The sequence below is a fragment of the Lontra canadensis genome, unplaced genomic scaffold (genome assembly GCF_010015895.1).
Source record: "Lontra canadensis isolate GAN:19392208 unplaced genomic scaffold, GSC_riverotter_1.0 scaffold38, whole genome shotgun sequence".
Lineage (NCBI taxonomy): Eukaryota > Metazoa > Chordata > Mammalia > Carnivora > Mustelidae > Lontra > Lontra canadensis.
Genome location: NW_022631032.1, coordinates 1742651 through 1769965, shown reverse-complemented (window position 1 = coordinate 1769965; position 27315 = coordinate 1742651). Strand labels below are relative to the sequence as shown.

The following is a 27315-nucleotide window of genomic DNA, read 5'->3' as shown; positions in this document are numbered from 1 at the left end:
GTTAAATAAGCAGGGGAGAGAGAATCAACCTTGGAAATATCCTTGACTTCTCTCTTCTCACATCCCACATCCAGTCCATTAGCAAATCATGTCACCTCTACCTTCACAGAACATCCAGAATTTGACTCCATCTCCTCACTTGCACTGTTGGCACTCTGGCCCAGGCCTCCATCCGTCTCACCTGTATTACTAATGGCTTCCTACCAGGTCTCCTTGCATCCACCCCAGAATGATCGATCATGTTAAAACTGAAGCCAGATCATGTTATTTGTTGTAGGCAGAATGATGCCCCCTCCAAAGGATGTTCATGTCCTAATCCCTGGAACCTAGACATATGCTACCAAAGGACTTTGCAGATGTGATTAAGGACCTTGGGATGCGGGGACTCTACTGGATTATTCAGGCAGGCCCAACCTACATCACACAAATCCTTAAAAGTGGCTGTGATCAGAGGCAATGTGACCACAGATAAATGGTCACCAAAATGCACATTGCTGGCTTTGAAGATGAAGAGTCTCTGGGAGCTAGAAGATGAAACGAACAGATTCTTCCCTAGAGCCCCCAGAAGACACAAGGCCCTGCCAACACCTTGATTTTACCCCAGAGAAACCTGTGTCCAACTCTTGACCTCCAGAACTGCAAGATAATCACTTTGTGCTGTTTTAAGCCACTAAATTTGTGGTGATTTGTTATAGCAGGAATAGAACACCCACATATTACTCTGTCAGAGCATTCTAGTGGCTCACACAGGGTAACAGACAAAGTGACCTGCAAGGCCCTGAGCCATCTGGCCCCCTACCTCTCTGACCCACTTTCTTCTAGTCTCACTCTGTTCCGGCCACACTGGCCTCCTTACTCTTCTTGAACCCTCCACGCACTCTCTTCATTCCAGGCGCCCACTTGCACTAGTGGTTCTCTCTTTATGGACTCTTCGTCCCCCGGAAAGCCCCATGGCTGTCTCTTTCTTTCTTTCATCTCCGCGGAAAGGTCACCTCTTCAGTGAGCCCCTCCTTACCGTCCCAACATAAAATAAGCACCTGCCACTTGCCCTGTGCACGCCCTATCCGTTCTACTCTGCTTTATTTGTCCCATTAACACTGTCATCACCTGACAATCTACTTAATCATGTATTATAGCCTCCCCTTGCCCCCTTTTGGGAACTACGAGCTCATGAAGGCAAGGACTGGGTCAATTTTGCTACTGTATCTCCTTGCATGGAGTAAGTGCTAAGTATCCGAATGGGGGTTGGCAGGGGGGACTGAGTACTGCGGGAACACACAGGGTACATGGAAGGCAGTGTAAAGGAATGAGGAAGATCCAAAGGGAAGCTCAAAAGCAGAAAGTGACCCGTGGGAGACATAGGGAACAGCATGTGGGAGGTCACGGCCCTGGTCAGGAGGCAGAAGCACACAGGGTAGCTTGATGAGGTTTGGAAAGTATTTTAAGCCATTGGATGTACTGCTGTCTGCCAAGGGGAGCAAGGCCCAATGGCCAAGAATGTGGACTCCGGAGCTGGACAGCTGCTCGGGTTCAAATCCTAGTTTGCCTCAGACTCGCTGTGGGTCTGTCTTTGTGCGGGTTACTCATCATCGTCGTTAAGATGGGTCTGATGCTAACCTGAACTTTTAGAGCTACTGTGAGAAGCAAATGAGTGAAAGGTGTAAAATGTTTAGAAGAGGGCCTGGCATGTAGTGAGCATATTTGAATGTTAGCTATTATTATTACTGGCAACCAGGGGCCCACTGAAGAGTTTTCTGCAAAGACTGACATGATAGAACTTACATTGTAACAGCTTCGCTGTAGCTATGTATACAGAAGTAGAGAGTGAGGGGCCGGGAAAGAGGGTGAGAGGGTGGGGGGTGGGGGGGGTAATTGTTTTCTTGAAAAGGGCTTTACATGAAATCTGAGACCTTTTGAACTAAGAGTGGTGATTACACTTTTTTTCAGAAAATTGTACTACATAATTAAAAATGAGTTAGATGGTTCAGTATGAGAGAGCACAAGGAGTTTTTGCTTATGTGTATGGTACTTTTCAAATTACAGGTTGAGTCTTTAGTGGGTCATAGACCAATTTAGTGGGTCTAAAACAGCTTTAACAAAACAACAGAAAGGAAAACACAGCATTTGGAAAGGGTAACATTGCATCATGACAATCCCGTTTCAATGACGCGTGTATTTATTAACCTTGTGTATGTTACGCTCACACTCACGGGTCACCAGGTAAAATGTATGAACATTTGAGAAACACTGTTCAGGGGGCCCGTTTTAATCTTGTTCTGTAAGCTAGCTGTGACATCCTGGGGGAGTTCTTTCCGGGATCTTCATGATTCTAATGGCTTTGTAAACTTAGGACTCTGAAGGCAGGAAATCCTCTCTGTCTGGGTGTGTGGCCAAATGTCTTGCTGTGACCTATAGTGAGATCGAAGGCAAAACCCAACCATTCCTTGAGGACAGTCCCAAGGAAGCAGTTGGCAAAGCATAAGCCGTAGCAGAACAGCTGCGGGAGGCTGATTCCAGATCCCAAAGTACCTTGTGTTTCCAAGTTAGGGAGTGGGAGGAAGCCCGGGGAGGTGTGAATTGCCTATCTCCATAGTGCCACCCACCTCTGCGGCCTTCCAGAGTCACTTCCACAAGCTGCCGACAGCTCAGTGACAGTGCCCCTGCCCACCCTTGGCCCCTGTCCGCTGCCAATTATGGAATCCGCTGAGAACAGAGAAGGTTGGTCCGCTCCTCGGTCCCCACACGCCGATGGTCCCCTCTGTGGAACTTTGCCAGAAGCTGCCTGGCAGGTTGGCGGCTCCATGGGTGGAGGGGAGGGCTGAGCTAGCTAATTACCCAATGCCAGGGGTGCTCCATACCGTCTCACCAGCGACAGCATGGCACCGGCAGTAGCCCACCTATTAGTTTTGCTCTAATGAATCTGCTAATTGAGAGGTAAGAAAGCTGGGAGTCAGGGCTGTGAGGGCTTGGGAAGTGGTGGCTGGGACCAGGGGAGTGGACAGTTTCTGCTCTTTGAACATAACTATGCTGTGACCAACCATGTAGAAATCACAGTACATTGAACAACATCACACTTTGAGGCACCGAGGCCCCTGTTGGGAGTGGGGGGTGTTTAACTCCTTGTACCCCTGGCCTCTGTTTATTTGTTGTTCTGGCTCTTCTTGACTAAATTGAAACATCATCTCTCCCCTTGTCTTCACAGAGCACACAGATCTGGTGTTTTGAATGTGTAGTTTGGGATTTTTAACACCTTGGCGAGCATTTGTTTTGGTGCAAAGGCTATTAGTAATGCCAACATTACCACATTGTAGAAACAACTACTTCAACTATATTCCAATAAAAATAAAATATAAAAATGTATACTTCCCTCTGGTGGAACTAAGCCTCTTAATTTTTAGAAGACTTTTTTGAAGTCACCATTGTAATGTAGATCTGTACCTTGCGGTAGGATAGTATGTTCAAAGGAACAAACAAATACGTAAAATTCGTCCTCTCCTTTCCCAGCCCTGCATTTTTTTTTTTTTTTTAAAGAAGAAGAAACCACTTTGTCATTAGGAGAGATGCAGTTGCCTGGGTCAGTTGCTTAAGTTACTGCCTTTGGCTCAGGTCAGGATCCCAGAGTCCTTGGATCTAGCCCTGTGCTTGGCTCCCTGCCCAGAGTTTGGGCTCCTGGGACTTTGCTTCTCACTTTGCCCCTTCTTCTCCCCCTGCTTGTACTCTCTCAAATAAATAAAATCTTTAAAAAAAAAAAAAAAAGGAGAGATGCAGGAAGGATGTATCTATAAACCATGTTTGGCAGATAGTGTGGTATAGGTAGCTGCTTCTTTTTTTTTTTTTTTTAAGATTTTATTTATTTACTTGACAGACAGAGATCACAAGGAGGCAGAGAGGCAGGCAGAGAGAGAGGAGGAAGCAGGCTCCCCGCTAATGCGGGGCAATCCCAGGACCCTGGGATCATGACCTAGGCCGAAGGCAGAGGTTTTAACCCACTGAGCCACCCAGGCGCCCCTGTAGGTAGCTTCTTAGCTTTCCTATTAAGGGACATATTTAGTTCTCTTTGTATGTTGATAAAAACTGAAGAACTGTTTTAAATTTCAACCACAGAAGTCATTAGTTCGGTTTACCTATCAATACCAATTTTATCACATGAAAGTAGAAGATAAATTTTTTTCTATTGGCTAATACTTCCCTCAGCACCTTCACCTAGAATCTAGAGGCAGTTAAAAGGAAAAGAAAGACATTCAGAAGAAAAGCAGTTAAGGATTCACGCCGAAGGTTGTGAGTGGTTTGGCATTTAAGGAAAGAAACTGTGAAGTCCAAGACCTGAGTGCCCCCAACTTCTTCAGCAGCAGGGGAGAGAGACCTACTCCTTACTCCTGCGCAAATGTTGAAAGTATTCAAATCATAAGCAATAGCAACAAAACTGAAGTTCCTGAATATTTGAATCCAACCTTCATTTCCATGTTTGGCAACGCCAAGTTTTCTTAAAAATAATAAAAGCAAAAAACATAGGGTACATGTTTTGATGCCCGCCAAATGAAAGTACCAGAATATCCTGTGATAATACCACATCCTCACGTATAAGCCCTTCCAAAGCTGCGGATTCAGCATTTGAGAGAGGTTTCAGTGGAAGTGCACGTTAGCTGGCTAACAGGTAATAGGAACAGAAATTAAGCTTGTACAAATTCCTCTCGGAATTCTGGATAATGTCTTTCTTAATGTGCTGGTTTGAATTCTTTCTTTCTTTTCTTATTTATTTATTTATTTATTTTTAAGATTTTGTTTATTTATTTGACAGAGAACACAGTAGCCAGGGGTGGGGTGGGGTGGGAGGGAGCAGGCTCCCCGCTGAGCAGAGACCCCCCCCCCCCCCCCCCCCGCCATGCAAGGCTTGATCCCAGGACCCTGGGATCATGACCTGAGCCAAAGGCAGAGGCTTTAACCCACTGAGCCACCCAGGCGCTCCCCCCCTCTTTTTTAAAAATATTTTATTTATTTATTTGTCAGAGAGAGGAAGCATGCACAAGCAGGCAGAGTGGCAGGCAGGGGCAGAGAGAGAAGCAGGCTCCCCACTGAGCAAGGAGCCCGATGGATGCCGGACTCAATCCCAGGACCCTAGAATCATGACCTGAGCCGAAGGCAGCGGCTCAACCCACTGAGTCATTCAGGCGTCCCATCTTTCTTTAGTTAACTAGAACAACATTAACAGGGTATTTCATTTTTAGCCTTGTCAAAAAAAAAAAAGAAAAACTTAGGTTTTTGGCATAACTCTTTACTCTTTTCCCTATAAGGTGTGAGTTTTTTTCAACTTTCATTTTTAACTAATGATTAATAACTTTACTTAATAATTATTATTTAATATCTTTTAATTCAAGAAATATGCATGATATAAATAATTAAAGTAAGTAGATAAAATTTGAAATTATACAGGAAAATGGATCTGAAAAAAATTTTTCTGATTGTAATAGTAATATAAGGGATGCCTGGCTGGCTCAGTCAGAAGAACATGGGACCTGTGATCTCTGGGTTGTGAGTTTGAGCCCAACATGGTATGTAGAGATTACTTAAAAATAAAATCTTTAAGGGGCCCCTGGGTGCCTCAGTCGGTTGAGCGAATGACTCTTGGTTTTGGCTCAGGTCCTGATATTAGTGCTTGAGATCAAGCCTGCCACGGCTCTGTGCTCAGTGCAAAGTCTGCTTAGGGTTTCTCTCTCCCTCTTCCTCTGCCCTCCTCCCTGCCCCCACCAAACATAATTAATAAATCTTAAAAAAAAACCAAAATATTAAAAAATATATATATAACTGTCTACAACAAAAAAAGATACTGCATAAAGGAATAAAGCAAAACATATACTCATTGGTAGCACTGCATTTATTTCCTCCCCCCGCCCCCAAACGAGTAACTTAGAACGAATAACTTACATGGTATTCTATTGTATGGATATATGGTGATTTATTCAACCAATGTACTAGTGAAAAACTTAGGTTATATCCTTTCTTCCTCTAGGAACAGCACTGCAGCAAACATGCATATGTGTATGTGTCCTGTCTTTTTCAGATAAATTGAAAAGATACACCTATTTAGCATTTTGATACGTATTGCCAAAATGTCCGGAAAAGTTCTATGCTCCTACTAATAGCTTGCGTAAACCTCTGTCTGCACAGTCTCACCAATATTTACTTAATTTTCCCTTTATACATGTTTCCTGTTTCCTTTTTGAAAGTAGATTATCTTCTCATGAGCCAGAGCTCTCAGAACCTGAAGCACCGCCAGCCACGCTTCTTTTGAAGAACGAGCATTTGCTCCTGTGTTGTGTGTGGCAGAGGGAAGGCTGTGGGACTGGGATCTGCTTGCCAGCCTCCTCCTGCAATAAGGAAAGCCCCTATCTTGTAAGTGCACACAAGTGCTAGTCATTTATATAATATTAAATAGTGGGGTGCCTGGGTGGCATCTGCCTTTGGGTCAGGTCATGGGTCCTGGGGTCAGGCCCCGCATCAGGCTCCCTGCTCCGTGGGAAGCCTGCTTCTCCATCTCCCACTTCCCCTGCTTGTGTTCCCTCTCTTGCTGTTTCTCTCTGTCAAATAAATAAATAAATAAAATATTTTTTAAAAATTAAAAAATAATATTAAATAGTAATTGAGCTCCAACTACCTGCCGGGCCCTGTGCCACATGATAGGAATATAGTGGTGAGCAAAACAGACAGCCTCTGCTCTCAGGAAGTTTATAATCCTAGTGGACTGTTTCCTAAGGCATTCTTTTCACTCTTTACCCTCTGAGAGGGGAGGAAATGTATGCCTTTCTACCTTGCGTGTGTTCGATTTCTGAATTCAGTAATTTTTTACCCATTTGTATTTCTTTCACTTTTTATTATGACCATTCTTGGTCTTTTCTTTCTTTTTCTTTTTGATTTGTCAGGATTAATTACATTAATCCTTGGCCATGGTGGTAGACACCAGTGCCCCTCTTTGTCCTTGCCAGCTGGCCCCTTAGTTCAGATGCTGGATGGCCACGGTAAGTGGAACTGGACTTGGTGCCTGGGCTTTTAGGAGAAACAGGAAACAGTGTGCAGAGCCCTGGCTCGGGCACTGGAACCCATGTGATCTCCTAAGTACACAGATCACTCACTCACTGGGCCTCCATTTCCTCACCTGTAAAATAAAGGGGCAGGACAGGACAATGTTTTTAGGTTCCTCCTAGCTCAGATAGTCTATAATGTTATGGATTTAAGAGTACATTTGCAAACTCAATAATATGTATTGAACGTTAATGCAAGGAACTATGCTAGACAGTGAATATACACAGAAAAGGATAAAGGATCCACGGGCTAGTAAGGGGACATAGATGTGTAACCAAACAAGGAGTAATCTATTAGGATAGAGTTTTCCTCCGCAGCATAGCATATGCACAACACTGAGACAGGAGCTATCTATCTATCTATATATATATATATATATATATATAAAGATTTTATTTATTTATTTGACAGAGATCACAAGTAGGCAGAGAGACAGGCAGAGAGAAGGGAGGAAGCAGGCTCCCCTCTGAGCAGGGAGCCTGATGCAGGGCTCAATCCCAGGACCCTGAGATCATGACCTGAGCCGAAGGCAGAGGCTTTAACCCACTGAGCCACCCAGGCGTCCCTCTCTCTCTCTCTCTCTCTCTCTGTATATATATATATTTATATATATATATATTTTTTAAGGTAGCTATCTTGCACTACTCATAAATATTAAGTCTACATGTTATTAAAGATTTACATGAGAGGAACAAAATTTTTGAAGATCATATGAAAGAGTGTATTCATAATCCCAGGGTATGAAAGAATTCCTTCAAACACAAGAAGCACAAATCATAAACAAAAAGATAGATTTGGCTACATTAAAAATAATTACTTCTATTAATTAAAAGTCACCATACAACAAAATAGAGCATCCACAACTGAGAGAAGATAGTTGCAATACAAAATTGACTAGAGATATAAAGATGTTCTGCAAGTAAAGGAAAAATACCTCTCGGGGCTGGGTGGTGGGTACAAGGCATGTCTTGGAAGTTATTTCTTATGTGAAGGAAGCAGCATGAAGTAGCTGGCGCCCAGGAACCTGGGACAGCACAGTACACCTGGGGAACTATAAACACAGTTTGTCATTACTTGAGCTTAAAGTGTGAGAAGAGCATTGGAGACAAACGGCTTCAACACACATTTGTAGTGCGTCTACTAAGAGCTGGGCACTGTACCGTATACCAGGACACAGAAATAACAGGGTCCGTTCCTGCCTGTGAGCTATGGAAGGACAGTATGGTAAGTGTTTTGACGGGAAGTACACACTGGGTGTATTGGGAGTACAAATAAGAGGCCCAAATCTGGAAGGAAGGCTTTCTGGAGAATCTGACATCTGAAATGGATTTTGAAGGATGAGTATGAGTAGCAATAATCCTGCCTTAGACCTGAGGAAGGCTGGTCTAATGCAGGGAATGCTGTGTGTTAGTAAGCAAGAGATACTGAAGGCTTGAGCCAAAGCAGTGGCACTGAGGTCTGGAAGGTGGGCACAGTGTGGTGGTTATGAGAGAGGAAGACTTTCAGGACAGCCCTCAGAGGCAGGCCACAACCAAATCAGAAGATTACAAAACTGCTTAGAAACATCAGTTTTTTGGGATCCCCGGGGATGACAGTTGGACAGAGAATGAGTCTTCCAACTAATTAAAAATGGCAGGAAGGTGGGAAGGGGTGGAATGTGGGAAGAGCAGGAGAGAGCTCACTGTATACAAACCCAGCAATGAGAGACTGAGAAGTTGTCATCTGAGCCCCTTTAACCTAAATCTACCTTTTGCCTTAAACCCGTGGCTTGTTAGATATAAAAAATGTAACATTCTACACGTTGAAAACATTATATATTTGAATTCAATCTACTATATTTAGTGAGCTCCTACTACATGGCTCGTCTCTGTGCCAGATTCTGGAGTTACAAAATGAACATTAGCATTTATTGAGTTCCAGTGAAGGCTGTGCCTCAGAATCATCTGTGTGACAGCCGCCCAGCATCCCCTCTGGAAAATATGATTTAGTAAGTATGGCCTATGAATCTATATTAAAACAAACACAGAAAAACTCTATAGGGGATTCTGTTATATAGCCAGGAGGAAAAACTACAGGCTTTGTTAGGCACTGTTCTGTGTATCTTATATAATCCTCAAATCACCCTAACATATAAGTATCATTCTCTGAGCTCCTAATCTGTTGGAGAAATACATACATGTGCATAAGTAATCATGCGGATTTGAATAAGGAAGAGATCCCTGTGGGAGAGAAATATATCCATTGACTCAACCCTTATCAGACACTAAGTGCCCGCCACTGGGCTAGGTTCTAGAGCTACAAAGACGAAAATAATGTCACTACTCAGAAGCTCCAGGTCTGAAGAGAATATGGGTATAAAAATCTCAAGTTGTAATACTGAACTCTATTCTAATAGTTACATACAGTAACAAAAGGATCACAGCACAAAAGAGAAGTCAGGTCACTGGGAGGGAGGAGATCCTGAGATGCCCGTGAAGCCAAGTTTTCAATAATGAACAGGAGCTCCGCAGGCACACAGAGGGAGGAGGCCCATTCGGGCAGAGGAGACATGGTGCATGAGAGGGGACTGAGAAAGCAGCACACAGAAGCAGCTGAGAATTCCTTTGTGGATGGATGAACCCGTCTGGAGTAGACAGATTGGCAGCAACGAAGACAGGAAAGGTTGGTGGGTGCTGGATACTAAAGGAACCTTACATTTAAAATAAGAAATTGGGAATTTAGGGGCGCCTGGGTGGCTCAGTGGGATAGGCCGCGGCCTTCAGCTCAGGTCACGGTCTCAGGGTCCTGGGATCGGGCCCCGCATCGGGCTCTCTGCTCCGCAAGGAGCCTGCTTCCCCCTCTCTCTCTGCCTGCTGCTCTGCCTACTTGTGATCTCTCTCTCTCTCTCTCTCTGTCAAATAAATAAATAAAATATTTAAAAAAAAAAAGAAATTGGGAATTTATCCGACAGATCTGTGGTTTCCAAATTATGTATTTCTCAGTGGAGCTGTAACACCCCTTGGAGGCTACCAGTGAGTCATCTGGGGTGGGGAGTGGAGCAAGGTGGGCAGGGCTCTGCCTCTCCCATCCATTTCAACCCTATCAGCTTCACTATTATCCATTTAATGGTGAGCATGGGTGAAAGACTTTTTCTTTTCAACAAAGGATTCCGTGATTAAGGAAAGTTTAAAAACCATAGCTGTAGGCAATGATAAACCAGAGAAGAATTAAAAGCATGAGTTTTCAAGATGAAAAGGCTGCAAACAGTGTCAGGTGCTAAAGTGATATCAGGAAAAACAAGTACTGAAAAGCATCCTTTTGTTTGTCAAATGGAGAGTGGCCTTACTGAAAACAGGTGGTGGGGGTGGGTAGGGAATGGAGAAGAGAATGCGGGGCATAGTGGAATGAATAGGAGGAGAAAATGGGGAGGCTGTGCTCCTAAGAGTCTTAGAAAGCAGTGGAAGGAGATTTGGCATTAGCCAAAGGGGAATTTGTTCATTTCATATGTCTCCCTTCTTTGCTAACTGATCCCCTAACACGGGTTATAGGGGTGGGCTTCTGGAAGCCATGTATGTACATACTGCCCCCTTGCTGTAGCTGATTGACCCTTGATGGGGTACATCACCCCAGCTAGGCTATTACTTACCTAAGAAATTGATAATTTGGGCCAAGAGAGAAGATACTTTCTCTCTAATTTTTTGGTTAATCTTGAGAGCCGGACCTAGAGAATCAGGTGAAAATTTCAGAAGGGCAAAGTATGTGTGGAAAGGATGGAAAGGAAGCAGCATCCAGGTTTTACAGGTCCTGGTTCCAAATCCTTCCCAAGGTCCATAGAGAGCCTATCATAGGCTTAGGGTAAAACCATCCTATCTAATAATGAACTCTTTATTTTTGCCTCACTCAAATAGTGTCTCTTATACACACACACAAGTACATGTGCACACACAGATCCTTTCTGATACAGAGGGTGTATGCTTTTCTTTCTCTTGTCTTCAAAGAGAAAAGAAAGGTCATTTGAGAGAAAGGCTGAGCATGCAGAGAAAGAGGATAATTGATAGAGCCATTCTCAGAGGAGAATGGAAGATAGGAGATCTGGAGCACAAGGAAGAGGGGCACTTTCCTTTGAGATAGATGGATAAGAAGTAAAGAAGATGGGAATGTGCTTGAGAATGTGGGTCAAGGCTAGGAGACTGTTCCCACCCAATGATTCCTATTTTCTTTGTGAAGAGTCAAAATTATCTACAGTTTATGAGAGAGGTGGGCAACAGCTTGGATGGCAAGTTTCGGAATAGCCATTGCACCAGCAGGCCAGGGATCAGACCACAGATAAATAATACAAAGACAGTTGAAAACCCTAAGTATGTTGTGTCCAGGACTTGCGTTAAAAGCTTTCACCTTTTGCCTACCCAGCTCCCTTTAAAATACAAATCAGATCACATCACACTCCCTGGCTTAAAATTTTTCCAATGGCTTCCACTGCTTTGAGATATAAATTGTGACTAGTATTGCTCAGAAACTAGGAGGGGGAAACACAAAGGAAATGCTTGTTTTGATCTAGGGCTGGGTATATGACATGGTCATGGCAGGACCTGAGAAGACGTTTGGGGGCATTGCAATGGAGTTGTTGAGGTGGTGGAGGAAGGCAAGACCCGTGTGATACCAACAGCCTAGGAGATAAAGAGAGTCCTGGGGCAGGGCTGGGTGTCTGAAATGAATGTATTTGAGTGAGACAGCAGGAGACATTTGAGGCTGAGCTTGTGAATGGAATGGGTGAGATGAGGTTTAAGGTGGGAATATTTAAGGATTGACCAAAGTGACATATTTTGAGACAAAGAGACAAATTTTCTCCTCTCTATAGATGACAGCACCATGTCCTACCAATCATTCTCTAACTTGAAACCTGGAGTCACCCTGGGAGTTTAGTCTTTTTTTCCTCCCTCACATTTAGTTGATCATCAGATCCTTTTGATTTTGTTGCCCAAACATCTTCTGATTGCAATGGCCTTGGTTGAAAACCTCTTGACTGCTATGTGTTTGGTCTCAGTCCTGATAGCCCCAGCCCCTTGAGGTACTCTCCTTGAATAGTCAAACTGTTTTGTGTCACTGCAGGCTTAAATTCTCCCAATGGCTTCCCATTGCCTTAAAATACGAATTCTTCAGGGTGGCAAAATCCTTTGTATCTGGTCACTGTTTACTTCTACTAGCCACACAGTTCCCTGTGACTAAAGGTCCTTGGAAAAACCTTCCTCACCTTTCCTTTCCTCTTACTTTTTCAAGATTCCGTATGGCTGCAAGATATAAGAACACTTATTTCCTTCTCCAGGAGAAATGACTGTCTTGAGTATGAGCAGCTCTCAGAGCTCTAGAGGGGAAACTGTTTTATCTCACGTGTAAACCTCAGAGCCTGCCATGGTGTCTGGCCAGCATACCAGCTTAATGGATACTATTGAATGAAGAAAGGATGAGTGAATGTTGAAATCACCTTAGCTGGTGGCAGGAGTTGGGGTGGAGGACTGTGAGTCAGAGGCCAAACATGAGAGTTTACCAGCTGTGTTTTATGGGACTAATACTCTCTTTTGGGGAAATTGCCTTGTCCATTAGGCAACTGTTCTGTGGTCTCCATCCTGACCCACCTTCATGTAGGAATGATTAAATTGGGTAATCCGACCCTCCTATTTGCTGGCTGGGGACCTGTGTGACCTCTGATGAAAAGATGAGCTGGGTTAATCTGTTTTCTCCTGGGATCTGGGAATCAGGAAACAGATTAAAGTGATAAGCTCCAGGAGCAAAGGTTGAAAGGATACATCAAGAATTGTAAAAAAAAAAATACATAGCAGTTGCAGAGTGGCCCTGAAATTTATTTTTGTGACCTGCGCAATGTTTTCTAATATTCTGAAAGTGTTGCCAACATTTGAAAATTGGGGAGGTTCCACACTGAAATCTGGCTATTTGGCTTCTCTTCTAGAATCTGAAGGTCTGATATGGCAAAAACATCCTGGAGCTGAGCAGTTACACAGGGCACATGCTTCCCTCTTGACCTGAGCCACTGCCCCTCTAGGCTGCTTACACCTGGCCAGCTTCATTCACTTACATCATCTGCTTGGGCCCCCATAGCCATCCGACACCCAGCTTGTTGAAGGAACCAGTAGCAATGAGGGATTATATGCCAGCTAGGCTCCCAGGGGACTAGAACCCACACAGAGCAGAGAGGCCACCTGCTGAGAATTGGGCAGTAGGTGAGAAAGATTGAGGATACAGCCACCAGGAGAAGGGAACCAGTTCCCACAGGTGTCTGGGTTCTTCAGTTACCCAGTTCCAGTAGCTGCCCATAGTTACCTTCATCATAATTCTAGGCTCTTGACATAATTTGCAAGGCAGTGAGCCAGGCTAAGGCAGGAAGTGAGTGAGAAGTAGAGAACAGCAATGAGGTCAATAAGACAGTGGTGTAGCTAGATGACATTAGGCCCCCAAAAGAAATTCTTGTATGAAGGTGGAGTGTTAAGTTGTAAGTTGTCAAGAGTTAGATTCTTGCTGACTATGTATCCTGGCCAAGGGGATCAGGGAAAGGGTAATGAAAAACTTCTACTCAAGAGGATATACAGTTAAAAGTATCTTCAGAGTGCGGGTGGCTGGGTGGCTCAGTCATTTGAGTGTGTCACTCTTTTTTTTTTTTTTTTAAAGATTTTATTTGACAGAGATCACAAGTAGGCAGAGAGACAGGCAGAGACAGAGAGAGGAGGAAGCAGACTCCTCACTGAGAGGAGAGCATGATGCAGGGCTCAATCCCAGCACTTTGGGATCATGACCTGAGCCGAAGGCAGAGGCTTTAACCCACTGAGCCACCCAGGTGCCCCTGAGTGTGTCACTCTTGATTTTGGCTCAAGTCATGATCTGAGTATTGTGAGATCGGGCCCCATGATGGGCTTAGCGCTCAGTTTGGGAGTCTGGTTGGGATTCTTGCTCCCTCTTCCCCTTTGCCCACTCCTTAACATGTGCACGCGCATGCGCACGTGCTCTCTCTCGCTAAATAAATGAATAAAATCTTAAAAAAAAAAAAAAAAGGTATCCCCAGAGGAAATCAGAAGTATTCTGGGAAGGAAGGGCTATGGGTACACAGGGTTCCAGAAGTTTTGGAGGAAGGGACTGGGAAGTTGGAGGAAAAGATATTTGTGAGATTTAAGGTCTCATCACTTTTATCCTTTACTAACTTTCACTGTGTGTTGAAAAGAGAAGTCTGTATTTCGGCAAACTGAGAAGGCTTCCTGAAAGAAGTGGCATTTGAGCTGCATCTTTAAAATGAAATGGATGAAAAGGAGCTGTTGCACAGGGAGATAGAGCCACACCTATAAAGGCCAAATTCTAAAGGGGACAGCAGGTGGTTTGCCGTTAAGAGTCTGGTGACATGGGACCTGTATTTAGCTTGTCACCCAGCCAGTTATTTCTATACCTTGGGGCCTTGGTTTTCATTACTCTAAGAGTAATAGTATTATACTTCTAGGACTCACTATTCCCACCCTAACCCACTTCTAGTATTTTCAGATTTAGGACATACCCTATGGTTGACAACCCCAAATGCTTGCTTTACCACAGGGCAGAAAAAATAAAAAAAAAAATTATTTTATTATTTATTTGACAGAGTTCATAAGTAGGCAGAGAGGCAGGCAGAGAGAAAGAGAAGGAAGCAGGATCCCCGCCGAGCAGAGAGCCCAATGCGGGGCTCCATCCCAGGACTCTGGGGGCTTGATCCCAAGACTCTGGGATCATGACCTGAGCTGAAGGCAGAGGCTTTAACCCACTGAGCCACCCAGGCGCCAAAAAAAAATTTTTTTTGGATAGCATTATCACTAACTGGATGTACGTAAATTTAGCTTTCTGCAGAAAGAAAATGTTCATTATTAACGATTAGTTTAGTTATTTTCATTGATGGTGTCAGGCAGCTGAATTTTTTTTTTTTTAAGATTTTAGTTTTATTTATTTGTCAGAGAGAGAGAGGGAGAGAGAGCGAGCACAGGTAGACAGAATGGCAGGCAGAGGCAGAGGGAGAAGCAGGTTCCCCGACGAGCAAGGAGCCCGATGTGGGACTCGATCCCAGGAAGCTGGGATCACGACCTGAGCCGAAGGCAGCTGCTTAACCAACTGAGCCACCCAGGAGTCCCAGGCAGCTAAATTTTAATTTTGAATCCCAAAGCATCAAGTTAGGCCTCTTCCAAAAGGTTACACTACGTTGAAACATTGAAACAAGTTATTGTATATACAGGTTAGCTGTCATGCATCAGGAATACAATTAAATGTAGAAATGGCCAACCCTCCAAGTCCCACACAGAAGTTATAAATCTAGAAGAGGTTGGCTTGACCAACTGAACTGTCTGAGGATACTTAAGTCTTAACTGCCAATAGTTTCCAGTTATCAAAAGAATGTGGGTAGATTCCAGGGATATGCAATTCAATTTAAAAAAGAAACCAATTACCACATGAGTTTACTCATATGTGGAATTTAAGAAACAAAAATAAGCAAAGGGGAAAAAATGAGAGATAGAGAGAGATCAGGAAACAGCTTCTTAATTATAGAGAACAAACTGATCATTTTTGGGGGGGGATGGGTGAAATAGGTGATGGGGATTAAGGAGGGCACTTGTCCTGATGAGCACAGTGACGTATGGAAGTGCTGAATCACCATATTGTACACCTGAAACCAATATAAGACCTGTATGTTAACTAATTAGAATAAAAAAAAACTTAAAAAAATAAACAAAGAAACCAAGTTTATAACCAAAGAAGAAACATATATAATGCTTGTATATTCTTTGAAATGTCTCAAAATTATATTGTTAACTTCTAAAAGGTGCTAAAGAGATCAAGATACAACCATTGGTTATGTAAAACATCCCACCATCAAGTTACACTTAGCCAGATGGTCAAAATGCTTATATAAGACTTTAGGCAGTAGAAGTGAGAAGGCTTACATTTAAACTTTGATTATAGCACTGAAGAATAAAGTGGTAAATTATGATAATAGCCAGCATTTACTGAATGGTTACTATGTGGCACTGTGTTGTGTTCAGAGTTCTTACTTCAGCTTCAGAGCAACTCTTATCAGCTTCATTTTACAGTAAGAAAAGATAGGAGGCAAAACCAGAGTTTGCCTTCAGGCTCTCGCTCAGAGCCACTATACTGTTACAACATTTCCTTCCATTTTATGGATATTCTTATGCTTTTTAGGTTGGGTTCCATTGAAATAAAATGGATCTATTGCTGTTGTTGTTTTACAGTCGATGTTATATTAAAATCAGAAGTATGGTAAATACCTGCCTTGTTGGATCAGGTGATGCATATCTTGGAGCGCTCCTAGAACAACGTGGACCAGTGGGCTGGTGTTGCAAATAAGGAAGTGAGACTGATTTTCACAACCCTATCCTCTTTGAACCGGTGAAAGCTACTGAGAGAAAAGTTATCAGTAAGGACTGTTTTCTGCGGGTTTGAAAGCGTTTCCTCCGCACCAAACGCCCTACTTCGCCTGCCTTTCGGAATCCTGATCTTTGCATGCTCGCCCCAAATACCAGCTCCTTCAGGAGGTAGTCTCTTAGTTATATGAGAAGATAAACGTGGGAGAGATTTCCAAGTTATTAAGAGATGAAGTCAGTAAGTGAAGGAAGGGATTTTATCATTAAGGCTACCCTCACTTCTCTCCCGACCTCATTTTCTTTAAACGGAAAGGAAGCGGTGGATCAGTTTATCTCCTCCTTTGATAATTTCTACTCCTCAGATTTCTGCCAAAGCTGTAGGAGTCCTCAGACCTGCAGGCGGCGGCTCCTCCGCGTTGGCAGCTCGGCAGGGCGGGGCTGAGAAGAGGCGGGGGCTCCGAGGGAAGCGCGGCGCTCAGCCACGTGACTTCCTTCCCAAGGAGCCTCAGCTGCCGGCCTCCCAGCAACGGGCGCGTCCCGCCTAACGACTCCTGCGCATCCCGGTTGGCCCTCGGGGACGGCTGTGGCAAGGCGGCACCCACGGTCGCGCTGCTCATTGGCTCGAACTACCGTCGCTCAGGTGCGTTGCCGGAGCGCCCGCGGGCGGTGCTGCCGGAAGCCCCTCCCACCGGCCGCCGGGTTCGTGGCTGGCTGGCGGAGGCTGTCACTCCCGGGCGGTTTCCCTGTGGCCGGCGCTCGGCTGGGGGCGGGAGGAAGAGGGGCAGGACTGGGGCCTGACGAGCCGCCGCTGCTGCCACCGTCTTCGCGGCTGCTATGACCAGCGGGCAAGGCGCCCTCCGCAGCTCCGCGCAGCGCTAGTCGCGGCCGTGCGCCCGCCGTCGCTGTCTGGGTCCCCAGCGCAGCCGCTCCCGCGGCTCTCTCGGCTCTTCCAGCACCGCCTTCGAGGCGAGGCGGAGGCAGGATGAAGATGACGGTGGATTTCGAAGAGTGTCTGAAGGACTCGCCCCGCTTCAGGTAACCGGCGAGGCCGCCGGGCGCCGGGCCGCCGTCACCCCGGAGCGCCCCCCCACCCCCGGGGGTTAGGGGCGTGAAAGCCGGCCCGCTGAGCGCGCGGAGGGCCCGCCGGTCCGCGTCTTCCGACGAGGCCAGCGGCCGTTGTCACATCTCCGGACCCGGCCAGTGCACTGCAGCCCTGACCAACCCTTGCTGAGGGCTGAGGCTGGGCCGAGGAGGTCCTCTTATCGCTTCCTCGCCCTCTGCCCGGGGAGGAGCGCTCGGGAGGCCGGGAGCACCCGTCCGCTTCGAGGAACCAGGGTGCATTCGCGTGCCCGGAGAGTCGTGCCCTTTGCGGGCGCGCGCTCTCGTCCCCTTCCTCTGCCTGCTCCTTGCCCCTTCCTTCCGCTCCTTCCCGTTTCCACTCGCACCCCACCCCCTCCTTGAGGAGCTTGCAGGGCACCCTCTTGCAGTTCACTTAGTTCCTCTTTGCGCTTTTCCGCTCCCCTTACTCCGGGGAGGAAGGAGTGGGGCGACCTGGGGCTGCTGCTGCATGCATGTCCCCTGCCCGGGGCGGGGGCGCTCAGGGAGGCGCTGGCGGTTGGTTTGCCCCCGGAGTCGCGGGGGGGAGTGCTTTACCCAAGCGCGTTCTATCCACCCTGGTCAGAGACTGCTTTTCTTTCCACTTGAGCTCTCCCCGCTGAGAGGCACGGGGCTGAGCGGTGAGGACTAGGAGAAACTGTGCATTTCTGTTTTGAGAACGGAAGTAGGAGGGCCCTGAAGGTTGCGTGTCTGTTCCTCTTGCTGCAGCGTCTGCCCGGGAGGGCGCCGATCACGGTCGGATGCTCCCAGTTGGATCTGTCACCGAAACTGACGTGGTGGCCCTCGGATTCGCAGGAGTTGGCCTCCCTCCCCTGCGAGAGGAGGCGGTCCTGCGGGTGTCTAGAGGACTTGCTCTTTACGTTTGGGGCATCTTGGGAAACTCCTGAATTGTTTTTGGAGAATAGTTTTGATAGGTTGTGTTGTACGGTGCACGTATAGGGCTGTCCTTAGGCCTTAAAAAAATAAGGCCTTATGACTGGCGTTAGATAATGACATTTCTCGAAAGCTTTTCCCTGAGCATTGGTGTGTATTTTGCCTGCTGATCTCTAGGCCAAGCCTGAGTTGTAAATTCTTGCATCCTTCTCTTGGGAACTAACTGTTCTCATTCTTATCACTGATTTCCCATTCTCTTTCCACTGACAAGAAAAAAATTGTAAAACCGAGGAACTCCTACTTCTAAGAGAAAGTTTAAGAACTTTTTTTTTTTGGTTTTATTTTGACTTTTTCTCTTTCTTTCTTTCTTTCTTTCTTTTTTTTTTTTTTTGAGGAGGGTGTTAATTTTATTTGGAGCTTAGGACTGTTGGTTGTAAAAGGCTGCGTCTGGTTTAATTGCTGTTGTTGGTATTAGTTTTTGAAAGTTTTGTGTTGGGTGTGAATTAAAAGGACCCCGAGGGGACACACATGACTTGCTTAGGACAGCTTTGCACGTTAGAATCCAGACTTGTGGCAAATGAAGTAATTTTTAAAGTGTACCTCAGAAAATTCTGCTTTTTGTGAATTTTTATTTATATGACTTGGCTGTTTGTTTTTTTAATGAAGTAACACAGCATTTTCCCCTCTAGAGAATGTGGCTTCTGTTAATTTGCTTCATTTTAAGTTTGATTTTTAAAAAAATCAAGTTGAGGGAAGTGATAAGGAAATACTTGTAACACTGGTGTTGTTCATAAACCATGTGATGTCTTTGTTTTTGAAAGAAAGGAATCATTGAATGTAAAATAAGAGGGAAAGATACTGATTAAGTTGTATGGAATATTATAGTGAACTTTGTTAAACTTGAATATAATATCTATTCTATTTTAATTCAATATTAGAGATTTTTTAAAGAGTTGCTTCCAGTTATTCCAGTTGCTTCCAATTATTGTAGGCTGCAAGTTGGGAGGAGAAATCAAGATTCAAAGAACTCCCAATATCTGGTATACATTTTTGGAATTAGATAAGATTTATAATAGATGGAAGTATGCCAAGAAATAAAAGTCTCATCGCTCACATTCCTAATTTTTCTAGTCTTTCTATAACCCCATTACTGTGTAAGTTTGTATAGCATTTGAAAAGAATATTTTATAATTCTTTTATCCATATGCTTTATGTATAAGAGAAACTTGACTTTTAAAAGAGTATCTGCATTTTGTGAGTGATATATTGAAACTTTCATATTAGAAGAGAAAATTTGTGAGGGGTGAGCTTGTTTTTGGTTTTGCTTTTTTAAAAATCTTTTTAAAAAAGATTTTACTTATTTGAGAGAGAAAAAATGAGTGGGGGGTGAGGGAGAAGCTCCCTGCTGAGCAGGGGGAACTTCCCCCGCCCCCGAAGCCTGCTGCAAATACTTAACTGACTGAGACACCCAGGTTCCCTGTTTTTGCTTTTTGATAGCAAGGCAGCTGCACTATTTTTGTAGTGTTCTGATCTGTTGTGCTGTTTTAATACTAATTCTTACTTTTATTTTCCTCTATAAATGATTCTTAAGGCATTTTAAGTCTGGCATGGGGGTATAACTGCCTTGGGTGCTGTAGAATTGATGCAGAAAGGTGGATCTTACTGAAGAAAAATTTCAGCAGTGTTCAGGTTCTAAACATTAATTTGCCTGGTAAGTTGATAAGGAAAATAGGAGAGGGATTGGTTGAAATAGGGAGAGAAGGATGTTGCTTATTGCAACATTGTCTTTAGTAATTTGAATAAACCAATGGTTACTCTTACATTCCAATGAACTTTTTTTTGTCTTTAGATTGGAAGGCACATTTCATTGTGTAATTTTGTGTAACTAAAAATTCCCTTTATAATTTTTTAAAAAGCAGTCTAAAGGTCAAAATCTTATTCATCTAAAAATCTACAAGAAAGTACATGTGTCTAAGTATTCTTTATTTTTAAGTGGGAATTTTCCGTTTTGACCAACATATTTTGGAGAACTTTGAATTTGTTTGAACTCTGTAAATTAATTATGTAGTTGGTCTTCAGAATTTTATACAATTTTTAAAAAATTGTGCTTTTCCTTTATTTAATCATACCATGGTTCATGCAGGAAGTGAATATTTTGTTTGAAACAAAAACTTGAATTAATTTGCACTTTCTGAATTGTGAAACAGTTTTGCTCTAAGCAGTTTTCAAAAATAAAAATTTTGGCATTAACAAGTCTTGAAAAGTTCAGTCTTTACCTGATATACATTTATGTTTTATCCTTAACAGTGTTTACCGTGTACCATTCTGAAGGTTTTTCATTTGTAGATTCTGTTTCAGATATGATACTTATTGGAGAACTTAGGAAAAAAATCTTAGATATTTTGGGGAGAAAGGTTTTAATGGATGAAAGACATGACATAAGATGTAGCTATCTAACTATATCTGTATTGTTTATGTTTTGCTCTTAAACGGGTGCCGGTCCTGGCTGTATTGCCACTTTATCTTCCGTTTTTACATGGCAAACATAGTGGGCGAGGGATGTGGGGAAATGTGTTTTCATTTATTATGAAGTAGTTTTTATAATTATAAAAGTATTATTATAATTATATAGTAGATTTATCATGAACCAAAATACAGGAATCCTGCTATTCCTGATTGTAACTTGTAATTCCTCATTTAATGTAATGTAATACCAACTTAAGTTGAAATAAGAACAAGCTTCTATAATGTGGCAAACAGATTTCATACTAGATGCTTTTATAGCTATCCTCATTTAACATTAAAATATGAGGTAGGAATTATCTTCATTTTTAAAATTAAAATCTCAAGCCTGATATTTTGAGAAGTCAAGTTCACTTAAACAAAATCTTTTTTTATTTTTTTATTTGAGAGTAACTGAGAGAGCTAGCACAGGCAGGAGGTGGGGGTGGGGGATGGGAGGTGGGAGGACACAGAGGGAGAAGCGGACTCCTTGCTGAGCAGGGAACCCTGTTATGACCTGAGCCAAAGACAGACCCTTAACCCACTGAGCCACCCAGGTGCCCCTAAATTTCACTTTTTAAATGGGGGACTTTCAAATGGTGGACCTGGAAGTGAATTCACTTTTTAATGCTATCTCTCAAGCCACAGGCTTTAGTTGCAGTAATTAAATTTGCATTAAATCTGTTTATGGTGCTTTTTTTTTTTTTTTTTGATCCTACAGAAATTTAAAAATGGGTTTTTGTGTATTACCTAGAAAAGTTCCTCTATCCCATTATTACTTATAGGATATTTTCGTAGGATATCATTTCGTAGTAATTTTTAGTTTCATGTAGTGTGACTAGATTTTAGTTTTGAGAATCTAATTTTGTTTTCTTCCTAATGGAAGTCACTTATCCTAACACCTTTTATTGAATAATTAATCTTCTCCCCATTGATTTAATATTATACATCTGTACATATGTGGATATTTTTCTGTATTATACACTTTTTCACTAATGTATTTGTCTTTTTGTCAAATACCATTAATATTAGTTATAATAATTTTCATAATGAGTCTGTCTTGGTATCTGGTGGGATAAGTTTTCCCTTATTTTTTTTTTTCCAAAAATTTAATGGCTATTCTTAGATATTTTGTCTTTGTAATACTTTCTTCAATTTCAGAAAAGGATATGTTTTTTTGATGTATTTTCCCCTTATTTCTTGAAAACTTTTTCTTATAAAATTTCAGTGATGATCCAACTATACACTGTTTACAAGAAACATACTTTACTTTTATTTTTTTAAATGACCATTTATTTTTATTTATTTATTTTTAAATAATCTCCACACCTAGTGTGGGGCTTGAACCATGCAGGAAACATACTTTAGATTCAAAGACACAAATAGGTTGAAAGTAAAAGGATAAAAAGGATAAATCATGTGAACAGTACCTAGAAGAGTGCTGCAATGACTGTACTAATAGCAGCTGAAATAGACCTTAAGACAAAAATTACTAGAGACAAAGGACATTTTATAATGATAAATAGGTCTATCCATCAGGAAGATATAATACCTACAAATATGCAGTTAGGAGAGGCACAAAATACATATGGCAAAACTGACAGAATTGAAGGAAGAGATAGGCAGTTCAGTAATAAGAATCGAAGACATAAATACTTTCAGTAATGGGTAGAACAACTAGGCAGAAGCTCAGCAAGGAAATAGATATGAACAACACTATAAACCACAGAATAGGGCACCTGGGTGGCTCAGTCACTTAAGCATCTGCCTTTGGCTCAGATCATGAGCCCAGGGTCCTGAGGTAGAGCCCCATATTGGGATCCCTCCTTAGTGGGGAGCCTGCTTCTCCCTCTCCCTGTTTGTGCTCTCTCTTTTCTCTTTCTCAAAAAACAAAACAAAGAAAAAAAAAACAGACAAAACAAAACAAACATTACAAACCCAACAAGATAATGATAGATACATAATAAATAATAGGTAATAGGTATAATCATAACAGATATAATCTATAGAACATGTCACACAACAAAAGTGAATTCATATTCTTCTCAAGTGCATGTGAAACATATAGCGTAGACTATATGTTAGGCTACTAAAAAAGTTTCAGTAAATTTGAAAGGCTTTAAACCATGCAACTTATCTTCTTTGACCACCATGAAATGAAATTAGAAATGAGTAACAGAAGAAGAATCTAAAAAATTCACAAATAGTGGAAATTAAGTAACATACTGTAAAATAACCAGTGGATTCAAGAAGAAATCATAAAGGAAATTAGGAAATACTTTCAGACCAATGAAAACAAAATCACATACCAAAATTTATGGGATGCAGCTAAAGCAGTGCCTAGAGGGACATTTATATCGGCAAAGACCTATGTTAAAATCATCTCAAATCGTGATCAAACCCATCTATCTTAAACTAGGAAAAGGAACTAGCAAACTGATTGTAAAACAGGAAGAGGGGGGAAATATAAAAGACTGGAGCAGAAATAAAATAGAGAATGAAACAGTAGGAGAAGTCATGAAGCCAAAAGTTAGTTTTTCAAAAAGATCCATAAAATTGGCAAGGCTTTAGGTAGTCTGACCAAGAAAAAAAGAAGACTCAAGAATGAAAGGGAGAACACTGCTATTGTCCTACAGAAATACAAAGGGTTGTAAGAGAATACTGTGAATAATTCTATGACAATAAGCTAGATGAAATGGATATATTCCTAGAAAGATACAATCTATTTATTGAAACCAACTGAAGAAGAAATAGAAAATTTGAATAGACCTTAAAAAAAAAAAAGAGAATGAACAAACCATAGAAAACCCTTAATCATAGGAAACAAACTGAGGGCTGCCGGAGGGGAGGAGAGTGGGAGGATGGGGTAGTGGGGTGATGGACATTGAGGAGTGAATGTGATGTAATGAGCGCTGGCTATTGTATGAGACTTGATGAATCACTGAATTCTACCCTGCAACTAATAATACACTATATGTTAATTGAGTTTAAATTAAAAAAAAATGTTTTTTAAATGGAAAAAAGAAAAAAAAAGGAATGTTGTCAGGGGCCAGCCTCACATTGGCCTACCAGATAAAAGATAGTTGTGATCTCTTCCAGACTCCAGATTTCTACTTCAACTGCAGTCAGCCACAGGTGACAAAAGTAAAAGGACAAATTGACACAAACCTAGTAATGCTACAGGGGAAAAAAATGTGTGCTGGTTATAGTGGGTAATCAGCATATATAATGTTTCTATAGAGTGATCAAAATGCCATCATCACTGTTTGGGGATTATGAGATATATTGAGTAACAAAATGGGTTTCACACACTGAGGAGGAGTATGAATTCTGCTTAAAGAAGAAAATATCAGTTTCCACAATTATAATCCATTATTCTTGATAGCCTGTTCTCTAGTTAGAGGGGAGTCTCTCTGATTGTGATAATTCATTGCGAAATCAGTAGTCTCTTTATATTTTGAAGGAAAAGTAATAAAAGATTGCATTAAATAGCATTAAGGACCTATTTAGTCTTGAAAAAATATGACCTCATATAAAAGTGGATACATGGCTAATATGGAAAAAAATAATTAATAATCAAAAAGCTTCCTCTGGGGTGCCTGGGTGGCTTATTCCATTCAGTATCTGACTCTTGGTGTTGGCTCAGGTCTTGATCTTGGGGGTGTGGGTTCAGGTCTCACATTAGTTTCACAGTGGGTGTGGAGCCTACTTAAAAAAAAAAAAAGTTTCCCCAAAGGGAAAACCCAGGACAAGATGGCTTTACCTGTGAATTCTTCCAGGTGTTTAAAGATGAATAACAATAATCCTTTACAAATTTTTCCATGAATAGAAGAGGTATCACTGAGTCATTCTGTGAGGCTAGTATTACCCTGCTACCAAAGCCAAAGATATCATAAGGAAACAACAGACTGATATCCCTTATAAATACATGAAAATCCTTAACAAAATATTAGCAAACCAAATATAGCAACATATAAAAAGGATCATACGTCATGACCAAGTGGGATTTATCCAAGAATGCAAAAGTCAATGGATATAGAATAAAGGACAAAAATTATATACTCATCTTAATAGATACAGAAAAAAAAATTAGCAATACACCACACTTTTGTGGTGAAAATACTCAATAAAGTAGGAATATGGTACTTAATGTGGTAAAGAGCATCTATGAAACATTCCTAGCTAACATCATACTTAAAGGTGAAAGACTAAAAGTTTTCCCTTATGACCACTAATAAAAGTTCATTCTCTCCACTTCTATTTCATGATGTAGAGGGGGTATAGCCACAGTATTTGGCAGGAAAGAAAAATAAAAGGCATCCATATGAAAAAAAGTGGTAGTATAACTATCTCTACTTTCAGATTATATTATCTTGTATATAGAAAATCTTAAGGAATCTACCAAAATCAACTGGAACTAACAAGTTAAGCAAGCCAGCAGGATATAAAGTCAGTATACAACAGTCACTTTTATTCCTATGTACTGGCTGAAAATCATTCCATTGAACAGTGGCATTAAGAAAGAATAAAATACATGGGCATAAATTTAGCCACAGAAGTACAAGACTGTACACTGAAAACTATGTAACATTACTTGAAAGAAATTAAAGACCTAAATTAATGGATATTCCATGTTCATGGGTCAGAAGACTTAAGGTTACAATATTCCCCAAATCCTGTTCTCTTCTAGACCAAACACAACTCGTATCAAAATTTCCACCTAATACTGGCACAAAAACAGACACATAGATCAATGGAACAGAATAGAGAGCCCAGAAATAGACCCTCAACTCTATGGTCAGCTAATCTTCGACAAAGCAGGAAAGAATGTCCAATGGAAAAAAGACAGCCTCTTCAATAAATGGTGTTGGGAAAATTGGACAGCCACATGCAGAAAAATGAAATTGGATCATTTCCTTACACCACACACGAAAATAGACTCAAAATGGATGAAGGACCTCAATGTGAGAAAGGAATCCATCAAAATCCTTGAGGAGAACACAGGCAGCAACCTCTTCGACCTCAGCCGCAGCAACTTCTTCCTAGGAACGTCGCCAAAGGCAAAGGAAGCAAGGGCAAAAATGAACTCTTGGGATTTTATCAAGATCAAAAGCTTTTGCACAGCAAAGGAAACAGTGAACAAAACCAAAAGACAACTGACAGAATGGGAGAAGATATTTGCAAACGACATATCAGATAAAGGGCTAGTGTCCAGAATCTATAAAGAACTTAGCAAACTCAACACCCAAAGAACAAATAATCCAATCAAGAAATGGGCAGAAGACATGAACAGACATTTCTGCAAAGAAGACATCCAGATGGGCAACAGACACATGAAAAAGTGCTCCATATCACTTGGCATCAGGGAAATACAAATCAAAACCCCAATGAGATATCACCTCACACCAGTCAGCATGGCTAAAATTCACAAGTCAGGAAATGACAGATGCTGGCGAGGATGCGGATAAAGGGGAACCCTCCTACACTGTTGGTGGGAACGCAAGCTGGTGCAACCACTCTGGAAAACAGCATGGAGGTTCCTCAAAATGTTGAAAATAGAACTACCCTATGACCCAGCAATTGCACTGCTGGGTATTTACCCTAAAGATACAAACGTAGTGATCCGAAGGGGCACGTGCACCCGAATGTTTATAGCAGCAATGTCTACAATAGCCAAACTATGGAAAGAACCTAGATGTCTATCAACAGATGAATGGATAAAGAAGATGTGGTATATATACACAATGGAATACTATGCAGCCATCAAAAGAAATGAAATCTTGCCATTTGCGACGACGTGGATGGAACTAGAGGGTATCGTGCTTAGCGAAATAAGTCATTCGGAGAAAGACAACTATCATATGATCTCCCTGATATGAGGGAGAGGAGATGCAACATGGGGGGTTAAGGGGGTAGGAGAAGAGTAAATGAAGCAAGATGGGATTGGGAGGGAGATAAAACATAAGTGACTCTTAATCTCACAAAACAAACTGAGGGTTGCTGGGGGGGTGGGGTTATGGACATTGGGTAGGGTATGTGCTATGGTGAGTGCTGTGAAGTGTGTAAACCTGGCGATTCACAGACCTGTACCCCTGGGAAAAAAATATATGTTTATAAAAAAAAAAATTTCCACCTAATTTCTTTGAGGACTCCAAGCCGATCCTAAAATTCATACGAAAATACAAGTGACCCAGAATAGCCAAAACAATCTGGAAAAAGAAGAACAAATTTGGAGGGTACACTTTTCCAATTTAAAAATATTACAAAACTATAATCAAGACAGTGTGGTATTGGCACTAAAGCAGGATGGATAGATCAATGGAATAGAGAATCCAGAAACCCTTACATTTATGATAGATGAGGTTTT

General features: G+C 42.1%; 1 protein-coding gene across 10 annotated transcripts in view; it reads left to right on the top strand.

Annotated features, from left to right (window-relative positions):
* Positions 1-17259: 17259 nt before the first annotated feature.
* The window catches only part of ACAP2 (ArfGAP with coiled-coil, ankyrin repeat and PH domains 2), a 151755-nt gene continuing 141699 nt past the window's right edge, over positions 17260-27315 (top strand). For 4 of the 10 annotated variants that reach the window (XM_032869302.1, XM_032869298.1, XM_032869300.1 and 1 more), the window contains exon 1: positions 17267-17492. In XM_032869302.1, coding sequence (XP_032725193.1) covers positions 17440-17492 — 53 coding nt within the window. In that variant the 5' untranslated portion in view covers positions 17267-17439. Of the gene's footprint in view, positions 17493-27315 lie in introns of all 10 variants that reach the window. The other 6 variants (XM_032869294.1, XM_032869296.1, XM_032869295.1 and 3 more) reach the window with 5 other exon arrangements.